Source organism: Lathyrus oleraceus, chromosome 3 (assembly GCF_024323335.1).
Source record: "Lathyrus oleraceus cultivar Zhongwan6 chromosome 3, CAAS_Psat_ZW6_1.0, whole genome shotgun sequence".
Taxonomy (NCBI): Eukaryota; Viridiplantae; Streptophyta; class Magnoliopsida; order Fabales; family Fabaceae; genus Lathyrus; species Lathyrus oleraceus.
The window spans coordinates 390,654,431-390,674,401 of NC_066581.1; the positions used below are offsets into that span (position 1 = coordinate 390,654,431).

General features: G+C 37.6%; 1 protein-coding gene and 1 pseudogene across 1 annotated transcript; both read left to right on the forward strand.

The window, feature by feature from the left end:
- The first annotated feature begins 6,934 nt into the window (after positions 1-6,934).
- LOC127127899 (probable CoA ligase CCL8) lies at positions 6,935-11,522 on the forward strand (annotated as a pseudogene).
- Positions 10,842-11,519, forward strand: LOC127131405 (protein NUCLEAR FUSION DEFECTIVE 4). The gene has a single exon (XM_051060331.1). The coding sequence runs from the start codon at positions 10,842-10,844 to the stop codon at positions 11,517-11,519; it is 678 nt and encodes a 225-aa protein (XP_050916288.1).
- Positions 11,523-19,971: the final 8,449 nt, after the last annotated feature.

Consider the following 19,971-nt stretch of genomic DNA (forward strand, 5'->3'; position numbering starts at 1 on the left):
AAGAGAAAATATCGATAAAACCTAAGGGAAAAAGAGAAACAAGTAAGGAAGTCGGTTATGCAAGGGGAAGGTATTAACACCCCTCACATCCATGGTACCATAGGAACCATTTTGATTTCTCTTGCTTGGATGGATGTTACTATCTTAATGTACCTTTAAAATAAAAAATGGGTTAGATTGGGGCCCTCATGCCTACGTATTCTCATAATGCAATGAGAAAGACAGAGCCTCGTAGTTCACAGAACCAGAGAGAGAAAGGGGGAAATAAAGAAAGGTGCTCACCAATTATTCACATCCTCGTGCCTATGTATCCTCATAGTGCAATGAGTAAGTCAAAGATTCGTAGTTCGGAGGACAAAAACTGAAAGAAAGAGAGATTAGAGGTGGTGTTTAAACCAAAAGGCAGGCTTACCAAAGCACTGGGACTGACATGGTAAGGGAAAGAGCAGGAACTTGTTAAAGCACTATAACTGACATGACAAGGATCTTACCAAAGCACTGCGACTGACATGGTAAGGGAAAGAAAGCAGGAACTTGTCAAAGCATTGGGACTAACATGACAAGGATATTACTAAAGCACTAGGACTGACATGGTAAGGGAATGGTGTCAAAACCAATAAATGGGGTGTATAACCACTAAAGGTGTCAACCCAAAAAAGAAAGACAAAGGTATATAACCATGAAGGTGTCAACCTAAATTATGGTGTCATAACCAAGAAAGGGGGTGTATAACCACTGAAGGTGTCAACCTAAAAAAGAAATACAACTGTATATAACCATGAAGGTGTCAACCTACATTGTGGTGTCAAAACCAAGAAAGGATGTGTATAACCATAAAGGTGTCAACCCAAGAAAATAAAGACAGAGGTGTATAACAACTGAAGGTGACAACCTAAAAACAAAAAGGTCTTTTAACTGAGAAACGGGGGTTAATCAAGGAAAGTGGTGAATTAACCATGAAGGTGATTAACCCAAATTATGGTGTCAAAACCAAGAGAGGAGGTGTATAACCATAAAAGTGTCAACCCAAATTGTGGTGTTTATACCAAAGAGTAATAAGATGGAGGACACATGGCTAGCTACAAACTTGATAGTGAATTGACTTGAATTGTACTAAGGTCTATGAATAGAGATGAATACTCTGAGGATAGGAATGCTCCTTATAACCCCTTCTCTATTGCTTAAGGCTCATGACATGTAATCCCTGTCAATGTTTGATAAGTTGTTGAAACAGGTTCTCAAAGATGCTATGTGGGGATAAGTGAGATGGTTAATGCCTTGACTTTAGCTTGAGGTTTTGTTCTTGTTGGGAAGCTGAGATCCAAGGTAGCAGAGACAAGTCCCATCAAGTGACCAAGGGACTTATGGCCACTTAACAAAGACAAAGGGTATGAGTGCAAAGTCAAAGGATCTAGTTGATCAAATGGAATTTGATCAAGCTAAATCAGAGGGAATGAGAAGGACGGAAAACACATAATGCATGAACATACAAAGACTATCCTAGGGTCTCATTATTTTGTAGCCCAAGAGAAATCCATGTGTGTGAAAGAGTGTACTAAGCATAGGTCTCATTCTTAGGTAGCCCAAGAGTAAGCCATGTGTATGCTAATGTGTGCTAACCTAAACAAATGAATGTGATAAGCAAAGGCATAAGGTAATAAACAAGATGACAAGATCATAAGTTCAAAAGTTCAATAGGTGAACAATGTGCAAGGGATAAAGAGGTCAATGAGTCCAAGATCAAGCAGAGGTTTAAGTCCTAAGTCTAAAGTCCAAAGTCCAAAGTCCAAAGTACCACTCCAAGTCAAGCATGGATTTTAAGGATCAAGTTTATCCATTTTATCATGTTTTGATTCATTGAAATTGTCAAGTAAACCAAACACAAGATAAGAATCATAAGATGAATAAGAAAAGATGAATAAAATATGAAGTGAAATAATGAATGAGGCATAAGAGTAATATGCATTAAGTAAATTACATAAGGTAAGTTGCAAGGATGTAAAGTGTTAGAGGGTTAGGTGTTAGATGTTAGAGGGTTAGGTGTTAGATGTTAGGTGTTAGATGTTAGAAAGCAAATTCAAGTCATTACATTGGGATCATCTATAAACAATTCAAGGTACTTAAACATATGCTACACCAAGGGATGATCTATCACTAACTCAAAGCGTCCAAAATATGGTCAAATGACCATCTATCAACATATTAAATTAAAGAAGATTGAATCAACCAATGGACCATCTATGAATGATTTGAAATGTTGAAGATTTGATCAACCAAGCAAAATCATGGGCCAAAAAAAGAATATGACAAAAAATTGAATTAAAAATCAATTTAAAATGAAATAAAATGATTTAAACTTAATTAAAAAATGAGATTAAAGAGAAAATTCCAAACCATGAGCAAAACAATGAATAAATGGCCAAGAAAATTATACAAAGTCCCAAATATTACACATGAATGGATCTCAAAATTTGAATTCAAAAATGTTTGAAAATGATTAAAATATAAATTGTAAAGGAAATTAAAAAAACCAAAAATGCCAAAATGATTAAACAAATGTAAGAAAAATGTATGTGATGCAAAATATTTTTAGGGACCTTGTGTAAATTTTTTGGATCAAAATGGATTAAAAATGAGTGAGAAATTAATTTGGAAAGAAAAGAAATAAAATAAAAGAAAAGAAAATAGGGCGCCAACAACTATTATAATTTAGAAAATATGCGTTGGCTAGCTGTGATTGGATGGATTTGAAATTTGGTACCAAAACGCATGCAGAATCAACTTCATCTTCAACCTTGGATTTGATTTCTGCAAACCATGAACTCGTGTTTTAGCAACACCCAAGCATGGAGTTAGATTTGCAATACATCATCATTCTTGTCTCCTTGCATTAGAGCCATTAATTGGCTCTGAGCAGTGAGAATTTTTCAATAGAACACAAATAACTCTAAGTGTTCAAAGTAAAACTAAATGACTAATATGAAAGATAAATTAATGGTAGGATAGGGTTTTTGGTCAGTGGAATAATGCGAAGAGAGTGGTAACTTGTTTGCTCAAGGATTTAACTCGTAACTACCTTTCCAGTTGAAGCATTGAAGGTCAATAATGGAAGAAATAGGGAGCACGATGCAAGATGTTTCAAGGCCAGGTGATGATGCAGTTAGCTTCAGAGGATGCCGATGAAGCTTTATGGGAAAAGATTTGAGGTTGAAAGAGCTTGAATCAAAGGAACCACAAACTGGTTTTGAAGTGATATTGGGTTCAAGTGAGGCAGGGTTTTCTGGCTATTCAAGCTTGAAAATAAAAGCAAAATAATCCTCTACTTATAGGAAATAAAATGGGAAGCTCACATATGCCAAATAGATATGGATTCGTGTGAATTAGGGTTGACATTTTGGCAAATGGTGCTCAAGTGAAGTGAGGCATGAAATATGTGAATTGATGATGAAACCTGGTCGTTTTGTGTTAGGTTTCATGCATTTTAGCATCAGAAACAAGTTGCACAGGTACAAGTGGTCCCAATAAGAGAAATGACATGTAATTTCAAATTATGGAATTCGTTCAAAACATAGTTCAACATGCCATGTTTGAAGTTAGGCCTGAAATTCTAGTATCAGATATGAGATGTCAAAGGTAATGTCACGACACTAATATCTGAACAATATAAACAGAATAAAAGATAAAGAAACAATAGTACAAGTGACACAAGCAATTGTTAACCCAGTTCGGTGCAAACTCACCTACGTCTGGGGGCTACCAAGTCAGGAAGGAAATCCACTAAACAGAATTAGTTCAAAGACTCTCAATAAACAACTTCAAGTTACAGTCTTTTCACCTAATCTCTACCCGTGTGACTTCTATCTAAGAACTCTTAGATAAGAGACCCTACTCACTCCCCCTCAGTCACAACAGTGATGTAAAAACAAATATTACAAAGAAAGAAGACGCTCTTCAAGAACACATACTTGATCTTTCTTAAAAGCTTCAACCAAGTAAACACACACTCATGCTTCAAAGCTTAGAGTGGACAAATTACAACACAAAAGTCAGTCCAATTCAATCATCAATAGGATGAATGAATGGCTCACAATACACAAGCTCACACAAGACTAAAACCCTTATTCTCTCTCACGATTTCGTTCATTCTCTTGTGTGTGTTAAAACCAGGTTTTCCATGCCCTTTAAATAGAAGCTTTTGAATGGGCTTGGACATCATAAAACCCTAAAACTATTTTCCTTTCGTATCTTCTTATTCACGACAGCTGATCATATCTTTTTGGAAAATAAATCAATCTGATTTTAATTCAGAATAGCGCATTCAATCTCCACATCAATCACACACAGATTTGCATGAAAAGTGCAATCATAAGATACATAACATTCAGACTGAATGTTCTGTATACATATGTCTTAACATCAGGTCTGACATCTCAACTAAATCCTGCACAACCATATTTAAACACCTTGCAGGAAACTGATATTTCATGTCAAGACAACACTCGTGACAACTTGTGATAACTCTAGGTTTTACCAAAAATTTTGCCAATACATAGAACCAACAAACTCCCCCTTTGGCAAATTTTGGCTAAAACATACATCAGATCATACGTTTCACAAGAAAATAATCACAGTATCAGTTCAGCAGCAGAAGTAAACAAACACACATTACTAGCAAAAATAGCAACTAGTAAACACACATGCGCTTGTGCTCAGAATACACCACCTCCCCCTCCAACTAGCACTAGTCTGCTCAACACAGACATAACACTTCCCCCTCTAACATCACCTTCAACATATACAGTTTAACATCATCTCCAACATCATATGTATCATACAGATCATCTCCAACATCATCTGTAACATCATCTATAACATATAGTATAGCATAGCTACTTTAGCTACTTCTTTCCCTTTTTAGCCAAAAGAGACCAAAGAGACAAAATAAATGTCTATTCAGTCAAACAAACATAATGTCAAAGCAGAATGTTAAGTGTTATAGATCTAAGAACATACACAGCTTTAGACAAGCTGAGATAAAATCCATCAATCCAGAAAAATACATATCAAAGCAGCAGAACATAATTGCCAAAAAAACCAGAACATCCATCACAGCAAAAAAAAAACACATCAGAAGAATGGGGGCCAACTTCAAAAAAAAGGCTAATCAAAGGAGCTTGAGCTTGCACCTTCATCAGCATCAGAAACAGAATTGCCACTTGTCTCATCTTTAGTTGTAGACCTCTCACTAGAGGCTTGGCTTCAGCTTCCTTGGCCTGTCCAATATTCTCACTTTCAGCTTGCTCCAAGCTTGCAATCAGAGCCTCCAACGCTTCTTTCCTGGCTGTTGCTACCCTTATCCCTGCATCCAGCTCCTTACAAGTTTCCTTCAGCTCAGTAATAAGACCACCTTTTGAGGCTGGCTTTTTCACAGTAGATGTCATGACAATGTCTTCGACATGACTGCCTTCAAACAATTTGTAGTGTACTGATAGAGGAGGTTTTCTTCTACTTGGAAGGTCATTTGTACTCAGAATCCCAGGGTGTTGACTCAGGATAATCCCACAAATCATTGAGGGAAAAGCTATAGGCAGTTTTACTGCATTAGTAGAAGCATGCTTGACAATTTGTTCAAACATAAATCTACCATAATCAAATTTCAGCTTGGTTTCAACAGCAAAGATAAATCTTCCAAGGGTATTTGAAATTGTGGAAATGTGGTTGGTAGGCGCCCAATTTGCAGACCCTATTTTATGCAATATGGCATACTTAACAGTCAGCTTCCCAGCAGGGATATGCTTTTTACTAGGCCACTCCTTCACCTGTCTTGATGTGATTTCTCTACAGACCTCATTGTCTATGGCTTCCAATTCACATGCACCTTTTGTACCTCCTCCCAGAAACTTGTTAATCACAGTGGGAGAAAATCTGATACACTTCCCTCTTACAAAAACTTTACAAAATTCCTTGTTGTTTTTATCAGCAATATCTTTAGGAATATTGACAATGAATTCCTTAACCAATCCTTCATAGCAGTGAGATAACCCAGCCACAATCTTCATTAACCCAGCATTTTTAATTAGTTCCATGACCTCTTTGACCTCAACAGCATCCTTGCCTAACTCTCTCTCTACAACGGTCATACCCCGATTTTGGCCCTGAAAATTTTTCCCCATCAATCACTCATTTGCATTCTTTCTTCATGACCATTCCATCTGGTCATGATACTATCCAAAAAAACGTTTGTTGTTGGACTCGCTACCACGACCAGTCCATGTTTGTCTTTTGGGCTTTGTTTCTTGATTTTTGGTATAAGATGATTAATCTCCTTAGCCATGCGAGATTTGAAAACTCTTTCCTTTGTTAGAATCAAGTGAACCTCATGTTTCATCTTTCGTTCCAATTTCATCGGGGTGATTATTCATCTGTCATTTGTCTTACTACCAGTTTTCACCCCCCGTTCGAGTAAATCATGTGTCAAGTGCAAAATATTTTATTTTGGGTCATCATGCACATTCATTTTCTCATTCATTCATAATTCAAAGAAATTCCATACATATTTCTTCATTCACATTTATATTCTCCATTTCACATTCGAGATTCTACATTTCATATTCAAAATTTGCATTCATATTTCTTCATTACATTGGAAATTTTTTCATTCATATTCAAGAATTTCCACATACTCATTCATAGTTCGATTACTTCGTTCGTTCATTCAATCATAATCATCCATGTACATAGCATATGAATAACTTATGATCAAAAAGCATCTCATCACATGAATACATGAAGTTTCTAAGATGCAAAGAGAGGTCTTTGTCTTGCTACAAGAAACAGCAATTTTCATTCATTGCAAATCGTAAGATTATAAAAGAAAATACATAATTTACAAAGAGCGTGGTTTGCATCAACGATAAGTTGAAAGAATAAAGCGTCGGAAGTCACAAGCAAGAAGATACGACGATGTTGGGCCTCCAGTCCAGGCCCAATCTCCATCTTTCTCCGCTAGATACATATTGAAATAAGATGATTACTGTTGACGAAGATAGAGTGGATGCGACCCCTGATCTGAAAAATGCTCCAGTCGGGGTTGATTGTCTGCCAGACAGTGATCTCTCTGATTCCAGAGTAGAACCCGGTGCTGGAGTTCCTACTTCTGAATTACAGGCTTCTCATAGTGATGCAAATGGTGGGACAACAATCAGCAAGTTAATTATGAGGCACCACCTAGCAATCCATCAATCGAGTCTGAAACACCCTCTGAGAATCAGCCTGTTAGTTCTGAGGCTACTCTTGACCAGAAGTTCTATGTTGAGGTTAATTCCGAGGAGATTCCAAATGATGGTGGGGTTGTAGTATTTGAAACGCAGCACAACAATGATGTGGCTTTTCCAAAAACTCAGCATAGCAATGGAATGGTTATATTTGAAACACAACAAAGCAATGAGGTGGTCATGCCTGAGGAACAGACCATCAATGACGTAGTCATGACTGAAGCCATGACTGAAAATGAGTTGGCCATTTCCACAATTGATTCCAACCATCACCTTTCCCATCCTGAAGAAACTCACTCTCATAACCATCACTTTGCTGATTTCCATATGATTCCTGAAGATCAGTTGCCTCAACCTGAATCTCTACCCAATTGTGATCCACCGCCATATTCAATTCACCATCTAAATGAACAACTCATTTAAGACTTTCAACAAACACTTTCCGCTTCTTCCCTTTCATCATCATCATCATCATCATCACCATAAATTCCCTCACCACCACTTTTCACTTTTCTCTATCAATTACTCTTGCTCTCAATTTAGTTCTTCGTCACACTCCTCCTCATCTCAATCTACTACATTAATGGACATCTTCAAAGCAATTGCTAAACAAGAAGTTGTAGCTCATGGTAGTGTTGCTATCAGAGCTGATCAGAAGAGTTATAGTTACAATCAGCTCATCTCATCGGCACAAAATTTATCTAATCTCTTGTGTGAAAATGATGTGAAGGGAAATCTTGGAGGAGCTCGAATAGGAATTGTAGTTAAGCCATCTGCCGAATTTGTTGCCAGAATACTTGCAACTTGGTTTAGCGGAGGTGTTGTTGTACCACTTGCACTCAGCTATCCAGAAGTAGAGCTCCTGTATGTGATGAATAATTCGGATGTGTCTACAATATTGAGTACTGGAGATCATAGTGAGTTAATGCAAAACATTGCCAATAAAACATCTTCTCGGTTTTTTCATATTCCGCCCGTTCCTAATAAGTCCTCCGAGAAGAGCAACAACGGACATTCAAAAAATGGAGAAAGTGATGCAGATAGAATTTTCCTGAAAAACATTGAAAGATCAAGTGAAGATCCAGCACTGATTTTGTACACTAGTGGGACAACAGGTAAACCTAAGGGAGTTGTTCATACACACAGAAGCATCCTTGATCAGGTCCAAGCCTTGACAAAAGTGTGGGAGTACACATCAGCTGACCGGTTTTTGCATTGTCTACCATTACATCATGTCAATGGGCTTTTCAATGGTTTATTCGTCCCTGTCTACGTCAGTTCCACGGTTGAGTTTCTTCCGAAATTTAGTGTCAGTGGAATTTGGAAGAGATTGCGTGAGTCATATCCAACTGAAGGATATGAGGATGGTGATGCTATAACTGTATTCATCGGAGTTCCAACTATGTACACTCAATTAATACAAGGTTATCATGTCATGGATCCCAAGCTGTAAGCCACTTCTGCATCTAGTGCAAGGAACTTGCGTCTAATGATGTGTGGGTCCTCTGCACTTCCTCAACCTGTTATGCAAGAATGGGAATCCATCACCGGACATCGCTTATTGGAGCGATATGGCATGACTGAATTTGTCATGGCACTGTCAAATCCTTTGAAAGGTGAGCGTAAAGCAGGCACCGTTGGCAAACCATTACCTGGTGTGCAGGTCAAGATTCTTGCAGATGAGGAGCATGAGAGTGAGGAATCTGGGCTTGGCGAGCTTTGCGTTAAAAGCCCTTCATTGTTTACAGAATATTATAAACTTCTTGAGGTAACGAAGGAATCATTTACAGACGATGGATTCTTTAAGACTGGAGATGCTGTCACTACAGATAAAGATGGATATTTCATCATTTTAGGACGTAAGAACGTTGATATCATCAAGAACGGTGGATATAAGCTCTCTGCATTAGAAATTGAATCAGTAATAGTAGAGCATCCAAATGTCTCAGAATGTTGTGTTTTGGGAGTACCAGACAAAGACTACGGAGAAATTATTTGTGCAATTATCGTGCCAGCTGTGAAGAGCGAAGAAAAGGCAAAACCTGCAACACTTCCACTTCGAGGGTGACCTACAGGCTTCGAATTATGCTTACCAGACTTTGGTTTCCCATTAGTGCTTGGCTCTTCATTTCGCTCTTTTGCCTCTTATAGCACTTCACCTGCCGCTGAACGTAAACACGGTTTCAATGCTTAAATCAGATGCCAATATGCAAACTCATGTGATCTAAAGTTGATGAAATTGAATGAGATTGACGTTGTCTGAAATGCAGTGAGGTGAAGCTTGGTCTGGACTGAAATACCAAGGTTGAATTATGCAGGACGAATTCAATTAGTTGGGTGTGGAATCCTGCTGGCTTGGGAAGGTTGAATTGTAGGTTGGTGCATTGAGCTCTCACTGCCCACACATATCAGGCAATACCGAATTAGGAAAACAACGACAGCCTTAGAAAGCTCAATGATGCCATCTAACATACTTGAAACAGGCCCATAATATACCAATATAAATGCTGCATAATTAAACCTTCAGCAGCAGGAAAATGTTGGATCACCTATTGTCATGAAATGAGGGCAATACGGCAACCACGTGATCTCCCTAACCAACGGGGTCTCCTTCACCAACAAGTAGCTTTAACACTTCTCCAGATATATCTGACTCAAAAGGATGGTGCTGCTGCCAAGAGTGGATTGATCGGAATTGCCTCTGATCTACTCAACCAGTGGGATTCTAGTCTTGATAGCAAGGAAAAACTGCAGGTGCCAAAATGGATTGCAGCTGCTTTTCTTGCCTTAGACAGGTTGTTGCAGGTGGATCAAAAACTAAATTCTGAAATCACAGAGCAGCTGAAGAAGGATATATTGAGATTACATCCAAAAGGCATCGCCATTACAGAACTTCGTGCAGAGCTGATAAATTGGAATGTGTCTTTGGGTAAAAGCATATTTGGATATAAAAGGCTTTCCCGCTTTCTATCATCAATACCACATGTACATCTGCCAGCGCAATAAGAAACCAAGCCTGCAGCATTCCATTGCCAAACCTGTCAGTTCACAATGCAACAATGTCAGTCGAATATGGCGCAAACAACAAGTTGTAGCAGGAAATTCATAGCAGTCCCAAACAAGGTTTACAATAGTTCAAACATAACTTTCATTCAAAAGTCGTGAACAATGCAATATCACCACAAAAAGATCACAATCACATAGAGCAACACTTTCTAGTCTTTCATCAGCATTGACTTCTGCTGAAAGGTTGGTTGAGGCACATTTCCGTAGCAGATCATTAGGAAGAAAACCGAGAACAACCACCTACTTCAGTTGATGACAGAAACGTTTCTCCAGCATTGCCGTTGTCATAAATTTGGAGAGTCAAGTGGACACTGCTGTAGAAATTGATTCCATGGTAACCTCTTTTAGGAGAAGAGCTGATGCTTCAATATTGTCTGATATGGACAGTGGAGACTCTCGTGCTCCAAGGCGCAGACTGCTGGAAAAGGTGTCTGTGTGCTTTGTGATGATATCTGTCAAGGACTTATATTCAGTTCACATCACAAACTATTTGTAAAAAAAATGTTAACTCTAAAAGGAGGAAGCCGGCCACCATGGGTAGGTTTAGGAGCATCAGTTTGGGTTCAAATTGCATCAGGAAACACCTTTACTCTTCCTCTTTACTCACACTCTTTGAAATTTGTCTTGGGTTTCAACCAAAGACAAGTTACACTCCTTGGTGTTGCTAATGATATTGGAGAAAATGTTGGCTTGCTTCCCGGAATCGCTTGCAATAGACTCCCGCCTTGGCTTATACTTTCTGTCGGTGCTTTTACTTCTTTGGTTGGTTATGGTATTCTTTGGCTTGCTGTTACCCAAACACTCCCTAATCTTCCTTACTTACTGCTTTGGTTTGCCCTTGTTATTGCTTCCAACGGTAGTGCGTGGTTAACCACCTTGGTTCTAGTAGCCAGCATGAGAAATTTCCCTGTTAGTCGAGGCAAAGTGGCGGGAATCCTGAAAGGTTATGGAGGGCTTAGTGCTGCGGTTTTCACTCAAATTTACAGTGTGCTGCTTCATAACGATTCTTCTAAGTTCCTCATGTTGCTGACAATTGGTATTCCAGTTGTTTGTTTCAGTATGATGTTTCTGGTTAGGCCTTGTACACCGGCTTTGGATGAAGACTCCTCATCTAGTTCTCATTTTATCTTTATCCAATGTGCTAGTGTCATCTTGGGTGTATATCTTCTGCCACCATAATATTTGGCAATCTAATTCTATTAAGAGACTCTGAGCAACCACTCGGATCTTCAGACTCTCTCGGTCAAGGAAAGGATGACAAAATAGAGTCGCTGCTAGGATCTTCGACAACAGGAACCCTTGGAAGCTCGAATGATGATGATCCATCTGAGGTAGCTTTTCTTCTTGCGATAGGTGAGGAAGAAGTATTGGAATGAGCACAGGGCCTCTAACAGTGAAAAATCTTCTAGCCTCATTGATTATGCACTCCAGGTACCATCAATATCTGCAAATGTTGTGGATACTGATGATGAAAACTGTTCTAGTGAATCAAGAACTTCCTCTACTATTTTCCTCGATCAAAGCAAGGTTGTAGCAACGGATAAATCACTTATGCAGTTTTGTTTTGAATACTTGAAGACATTGCGCTTGCAGACCTCGTTAAAAGCTCAACACGGCACGATATCCTTCTGCAATAACAATGCAACAACACCGCCCAAAATCAGTTTAAATCCAAAAAGAGAAAACACGTATTCTAATTTATTTGAGTCCTTGAAGCAAATTCCAAAAGGTAATTTAATTATTACCAACAGTAAATGGATTTGGTTGAGAAGAAGAAGGGGACCACAAGCTGAATATGGACAAAATTTCCAAGCGTCGTCTGTTCATATATAAGAGAGAAAGGATGATGAGTCATATATAAGAGAGGTCACTGTTCATAAAGTGGGGAGAGCCGAAAAACCCTAATTTTGGAGAGGAGCCGCTACTGTTCACTAAAAAAAAAGGAGTCGACGGCAAGGAGAAAAGAAAACCATCGTTTTTCTTGGTGGTAAAGAACGGAATGGAAGATCAAAGACCGGTTCAGACGAAACCTTATCTACATCTGTCGGTCAATCTCGCCACAACCGGTTAGTTTCCTTTTCGAGTTTCTATTTCCATTTCTCCGTTTTAGTTTCCTTGAAGCTTCCATTTGTTTGGTTGTCTTGCTGTAAAATTTTGATGTTCAAATGGAAAGAAAAATGATCGCTGGATTAAGATGAATATGTTTACAAGAACCTGCTACTGTTATATTTGTTATTTAATTATATTCAGCGCCTGTTTATTATATTTATAGTAATGCAGGCGATATTTGGATAACAAAATAGTTCTAGCCTAGTGGCAAAAATGTTGGTTGGTAAATCCCAGGTTTTGGGTTCTAGCATTTTTTGTTTTTTTTAATATACTTTCCATTTCCTACTAGTTTTTATTATTACCATTTTTTATTATTTTTAACCTTTTATGATTTTTTTTCTCTTTTTTTTAAACACTTATTGATTTTAATGTTTGTCCTTGATTTATTGTTTAAACATCGATTTTTAATTTGTGGATTTGGCAATTTTCTTGTTATTTATCCATGATTATTTTTATCGATACATTGATAGTATTTCGCCGCGTTATGATTAATCGCATATGACATTTCAATCATTGTTGATATGTGCAAACCGGCTTTGAGCACATTATTTAGGTTTTGTGTGTCCCTCAATTTCCATCCGTGCAAACCCCGATCCTACTTTTTTTAGATTTAATTTTTAAGAGTGTTGTAAATATAACTTGTTGTATTATTTATTTTCTTCACACGGCTTACTCTCGGGCCTTCTTACAATGAGACAGTTCTCTTGCACTTACACTCATGCATCGCATTGTTTGTTGTTTGGGCCCGATTTAATTATTCCATTACTTTGAATCCCCATTCGACAAAATGTATCCCACTCCCCTGGCATGTAATAATTTTACTGTTTTATTTCTTTATTGCTTGACTGTTTAGTTAGCTACTAACACAAGAATAAAATCAACCATTTCCAAAAGATCAAAAATAAGACTCGATCCAATGTCGAGTATTTTCTCAATAAACAAATCAATTCATTTCTCCCTCCCATTCCATTCCATTTCTTTAAAACTTTCATCAAACGCTTGATCCAACGTCAAGCCATTTTTCATAACAAAAACTCAAAAATATTAATTCATATTCAATACCTTTTCAATAAAGATGGAAGTGGAACATGGTGGATACCACGCACTCCTGAGACTAGGGTTCGAGATGGATGTATCGCCTATCCTAGCTCTCGCCATCATCCAAATTTATCTATTTTGTTTCTCTCAAACACTCATTCAATATTTCTCTTAAACGTCCATCAATGCTTGATCCAACATCGAGCCATTTTCACAACAAAAACTCAAAATACTTAATTCCTATCTAAACACCTTTCAATAAAGATGGAAATGGAACGTGGTGGATACCATGCACTCCTGAGATTAAGATTCGAGGTGGATGCCTCGCCTATCTTAGCTCTCGCCATCATTTAAAATTGTCAATGCGGTTCTTCAAACCCTTTCTAAATCAAATTCAAAACACTTAATCCTTATCAAACACTTTTGCAAATAAGATGGAAAGGGAACATGGTGAATACCACGTGTAAGACCCCAATTTTTGCCCTAAGATCCCTCATGGCCCATATCATATCATATCATGGCCTCAAGGATCATTGCATACCCTAGCTTCCCTCCTAATGGGTGGGATACCTTGTGAGTGTGGTTCTTGATCACCAAGCATGTATTGCATTTGTATATCATTGCTTTTCATATGTTTACTAATCAAAAGTACAAAAATATTGTCATCTAACCATGTTGCTTGCAGATGAAGTTAACTAGGTCAAAATAGTCAAATCAGGCCTTGAGCAATAGATGGTGGCCATTCTTGAAGAATTTGGACACCATGATCATTCATTAAGAGTTCATATAACTTGTGACATCATTTGGAACCAAGATCCCATGTGAAAGAGGCTTGGAATTCATCAGAACATGGCCCAGTCAAAAAAAGTCAACAAAAGTCAGCTGTGGTCAACTGTGCATTTAATCAGGGATTTGAAGGTGTGAGATGGTTAGAAAGACCTCATTCATGTCCATACAAGTCTCAGTTGACATTTCAAAGATCAAGGTTGAAAGATTGGAAGTCAGACAAAAAGTTTCCCAAAATGGAAATGACCTGTAATTCTCACCTGCCAAAAATGGAAAGTTTTTCTCCCAAATATTACATGTCCAAGAAAGCTTCAAATGGAATTTTGTCCAACATGAAAGTTGAAGATCTTGTTCTCACAATTCCAAAAAGTCCAAGAACTTGAAAATCCCATGTATGGTTGTCAAGTTATGGTCCAGTGAATTTCAAAAATGACCCATAATCAGGAGGGCATAACTTCCACATGGAGTGTCCAAATTGGATGTTCTTTATATGCACAAACTCCATTTGACATGTACTTTCACGGTGCATAATTGGATTTTCTCAAAAGTGGTCAATGCAAAAGGTCAAATTTCCACTGTACAATTAAAATGACCAGGGGCAAAATTGTCCAACTTGTGAAATAATTGGAATTTTTGAGTGGGGATTTTTGCAACACTTCACAAATGGCATTTGAAACTTGTTGGAATATTCATAACATGCTAAGGCTTCATGGTTTGGAAATTGGCTTTTGAAATGGACTTGAAAAATGAACACATAAGCCATCACATAGTGAAATTGAGAAATATACATTCAATGGACATGGGATCAATTCCAATAGCTTCCAAATGATATTTATGGTTTGCTTGAGGTGATAAATCACTGTTCCATTGATCAAAACCATCCAAGGGTAAAAAGGCCAAAATACACATACAAGCTACTTTTGCTAATCACCAAATTTTGCTTAATCATGTTTAATTGTTGAATTAAGGGCAAGTATATAAGCTTAATAGTAACTGTTTCTCAAACACTAATCATATTTTCAGATCCAATTCCAGAAATTCAACAATTCTCTCAAAACCTCACAATTTTTCTTCACACTTTTTTGATAATTCATCAAGAATCCTTCTATCTTTCTGCAGTTTCTTGTGTGGATCATGATTTGCAGGTAAAATCACGCATCTGTTCCAGCAACTCGTGGCAAAAGCATCAAGGAACACCAACTGTTGAAGCATCCCTACTTTCATGGCAGTTGGAATTTTCAAGCATTTGGAGTGTTGCTGAGCTACAATACGCGTCCTAATCATCTTCTTGAGCCCTAAACATCATCTGTTTGCACCAATCGGAACCAAAATCGCGCGGATTTCATACTGTGAGCTTCAAGAGGTTGGATTTCGAAACCGTTAATTCTTGTAATTATCATAGGGATTTGATAGTGCCTTGAACATAGAGTAATCTGAAACTCGAATCATGCAATTTCGTTGGATATCCATCAAGAAATCTTGAATTGAAGTTTGTATGTCAAGACTTTTTTTGATCGGATCTTTATGCATGTTAATTTCTGGACAATTTCGCCACCATATTTGTGATCTACATTGAACACCGGTTCCAACGGTATATCATTCGAGCATTTTTGTTAACAAAAGTTCGTCCTGGATTCTGGGCTCAAGAACAGCGATGAAGCTTTGAAATTCTGGAAAAAAGAGGCTGCTAGATCGTGTTTCTGCGCTTGGCCATTCGAATTTGTGTTTGGCGCGCGTTTCCACCAATCACGTGAAGCCGTTTCATTAAATGAAACGCGGCGTTTTGCGCCCTGGCTCCGTGAATTACCAAATTGCCACTGCATTTACTTAATTCCATTTAATTAGTTAAATATTTATTTCATTTCTTAATCAAGCTTCAAAAAATCATAGATTAACCAATATTCATCCAATTAATTTGGGACTTTTTTTGATGATCTCCATTTTTAATCTACTTTTTTTTAGGCATAGAAATTTAAGTTGTGCCTGGTAGAAAATTTAATTGGCATAGGGATGTTCATCATGTGTGCTATGTTGATGTGTTTTACCATTTTAATCACAAAATAGTCATGCTAGCTCCAAATTGGATGAAAATTCACATGATGATTCTTGACCCTCTCCTGGAGATTTTGACATATGATTTGTAATTTTTGGACTTCTGGTTTGCTAGATGTGATTAATTCTTTTTGAGTGTGACAATATGTGTCACACTTTGATAGGCTGAGTTCACCAATTATTTTTCCATGCTTCCCCTAGGCCTATGGCCCTGATTTTTTGCATGAGATACCATATGTGTGTTAACTTTCAACATGAATTTTGGGGATTTAATTGATCTATTTTCCATTTGATTTGGATTTTTGATTGCTGTTTAGCAATTTTGGATTGTTTTATGTGTAACAAAATGTACATGTATCATTTAATGCTCATCCCTAACCCTATGAATATGAAACTTGGTGGAGTAGTTTCTAACATGTATAGCTTTCATTTGGCTTTGGTCCCACTCATTTCTAATTTGATTTCACTGTTTTACCATTTGATTGAAGTTAGTGTACATGTTGTGACCTATTTTGGTTGTGTTTTTGCATGCCTTAACATGTTGATTTAATTGACATAGCTCCACTAGTCCAAATTGCATGAAAATTGATATGCCACTAGTTGTATAGGTTCTGTTTAGGATATAATTTTTGTGGAATTTTCTATGCTGTTTTGATATTTTTTTTGGATGTAATCATTCTGGTTGTCCATATGTGATTCAACATTGCTTACTTTGCCTTAATTTGTGCATAAAATGAAATTAGTGCATAGCTTGGATATGAGACCAGTTGGGATCACTTTGTAATTGAATTATCTTGACATTGATCATGTTTTACTTGCTGTTTTAAGATTTTTTCCTCCTTTGGACCCTAGGCTTGGCCTAGTGGTCTTGTTACTTATGTTTGAGCTTGACTTTGACTTTTCAGGTTAAAAAGCTAATGCCTTAAGGAGGTTGATTCATAATTGAGTTGTTTACCTTGATCATTATATACTAATTTGTTTGTGTTGTAGGGTGCTTGGTTCACATGGACTTGGTGCTATGCACATCATTGTTTGATTGTTGATTGATTCTTATTGTTGTTGTTTTGTTTACGTTGGGATGCTGATTATATTTGACTGATTTCAGGTACCCTTAGTTGCTCAGTTCTCTTAAGAACTTGCATTGCTTTGCTTAAATAGCAATTTGCATTGAGGTATAGCACCTTCTTCTTCTTGTAGTCTGGAGACCCGGCCTGTTATTTGGCCGGGCAAACTGTCTGAAGGCCTCCTTAAGAGGCAATGTTTGTGATTGTTTATGTTTGTCCCAAGCAGGAAAAGTCCTCATTTGAGGCAATTGGTGGATATAAGAGATATGTAGCCTATCTCCCACTATTCTGTGAGTCTTCTCCTTGCTCCCATTACATGGTTGTAGCATTGAGATCCAAACCCAAGATCTATCGAGTCTAATATGTGGAGAGAGTTCCATCTTTCTGAACTCCCACACCTTCTGATATTCAATACTCTCTCTGACCAGAGATAAGAGTGATGAGGCACACCCCTCATATCCTTTCATCCGCTTCACCTTAGCCCCTCAATGGCAAGGTTAAGAGCAACTTTAACCCTATTACAGTTGGCTTTAATGCCTTATCCTTTTTGCTTGAGCCTCATTGGATGGTTATAGTGTGTGCTACTTGAATTTATGTGATTGATTACTTGATTCATTTATACATGATTACTTGATTGCCATTGTGCATTTACTATCATTGATTGTCGTTGTGCATTTATCATCTTTGTTTGCCAGTAGTGCATGATCATTTCATTTGTCTTTGTGACACATTGTTGTTTGCCCATGGAGGATACAATTGTAAGTCCATGTAGATTGGCTTTTGTTCCCATGATATGGAAGAGATAGAGTGTAAGACCTCATTGGTCACTCATACCTTCTTTGCTCTTTGTTTGAGCATTGTTGTTGTATGTGAGGATTCATTGTAAGTCCCTGTGATGTGGCATTTGCATTCCTAGGATCATACTGTGGAGGTTAACATAAGTCCAGATGGATTGGCAGTTGATTTCCCTGTTTTGTTTTTTGTTTTATTCTGATGGAGATTAGTGTAAGTCCATAGAGTGGCTTCTGATATACTTACTTGTTTTAGGAGACAGGTATAAGACCATTGAGTGGCATCCAGTATCCGCTTTTATTTACTTTCATCTGTTACCATGTTCATATTATTGCTCATTTGTAGCCTATTCCTAAGGACCCACTTGAATCATCTTCTATATGATTTCAAGAGGTGGACCCTCCTAAGAAGTTTTACATTCACTCCACCATTCCATTCATCCCATTGTGTCCTAAACCTTTTCACACATACTTTTAAAGACTTGAAATAAGTGTTGTGCAAACATTCTCACCCCTTTCCAAATTAGAAACTTGGACCTTAAGTCCATGATTTTCCGAACTCCATTTTGTAAATACTCATTGTGAATTGACTTTAATCACACCTTGACCATATTTTGTAAATAATCCAAATCAATTAACCTTCACCCATTCAAATGTTTTGTGGCTTAGTCCATGTTTGTTAAGTTTTCTATGCATTAGTCGTAGGTTTCAATTACCATAGTGGTTGATGTAATTCTTTCCTATCCTTAGTGAGTTGATTGTAAGTCTTCCATACTTGTTATAGGGTTAACCCCTCACTAGTATGTTGAAGCTGTCCTTGCATGGTGGATTGTAGATTCAGGTTGAGTATTCTCCCATTGGTAATGAAAAGCCTTAGTGCTTGTGTTTTAAAATTGAATCCACTAACTTTTGGAAATTTTTAGCCGAACTACGGCGTTTTGATCCTTACCTTTGATGGAAGGTACGTAGGCAACGGGTTCATCCGTTCGAACACAAAAATAATTAACTTGTACATTCTTTTCTCATCATCCCACTCATGTTTGCACAATATGTCAAAACAAATAAACATTTTTTATACAACAAGTGTGAAAAGGGCTCCCTAGGAGTACCTAGGACGCATTGGGTGCCTAACACCTTCCCTTTGCGTAATTTACCCCTTACCCAGACTCTCTGATCTTTTTATTAGTTTTCTACGTGTAAAACTTCTTAGGCTTTTGTTCGCTTTTTAGCCAGTCCTTTGGATAAATAAAAGTGCGGTGGCGACTCTATGTTTTTGTATACTTTGCTTATGATTTAATCAATAGATCATATAGTAACGAATACACCGCTACAGAAAAATGGCGACTCTGCTGGGGACGGATCATTCCTTGGTGGTATTGCCTACTTTTCACCTTTGTGTGATATATTATTATTTGTTATTTGACATATTTTTGTACAATTTGGGATAACTGTATTGATTGTAATGTTTGAATTGCTTGATATACAAATGTTGTTTGCTTTGGTGATCTCTGTGAGATGAGTTCTATACCCGAACTCGAGTGCACTCTAGGATAGGAGAATGGCATAGTCTTGTTGACTGGTGTGGAGTAGTCCTTAGCCAGTTGACTTGCGAGTCCATTCACTTGGTGGAGGTCATGTTGGATTAATAATGTCACACAAGTTATTTGTGGTTAGGCATTATTCGTTCAATCATGTGCCTTAGAAGCCAAGGACCTTAGTTTACCAAACCCATCTTGGCCTATTTTTAGGACGTAGTGCGGAGGTCGTTCAGATGTAAGTTTTGATGCGATT

Coding starts and splice junctions, on each gene's coding strand:
- LOC127131405 (XM_051060331.1), top strand. CDS start 10,842: ATGTTAACTCTAAAAGGAGGAAGCCGGCCACCATGGGTAGGTTTAGGA.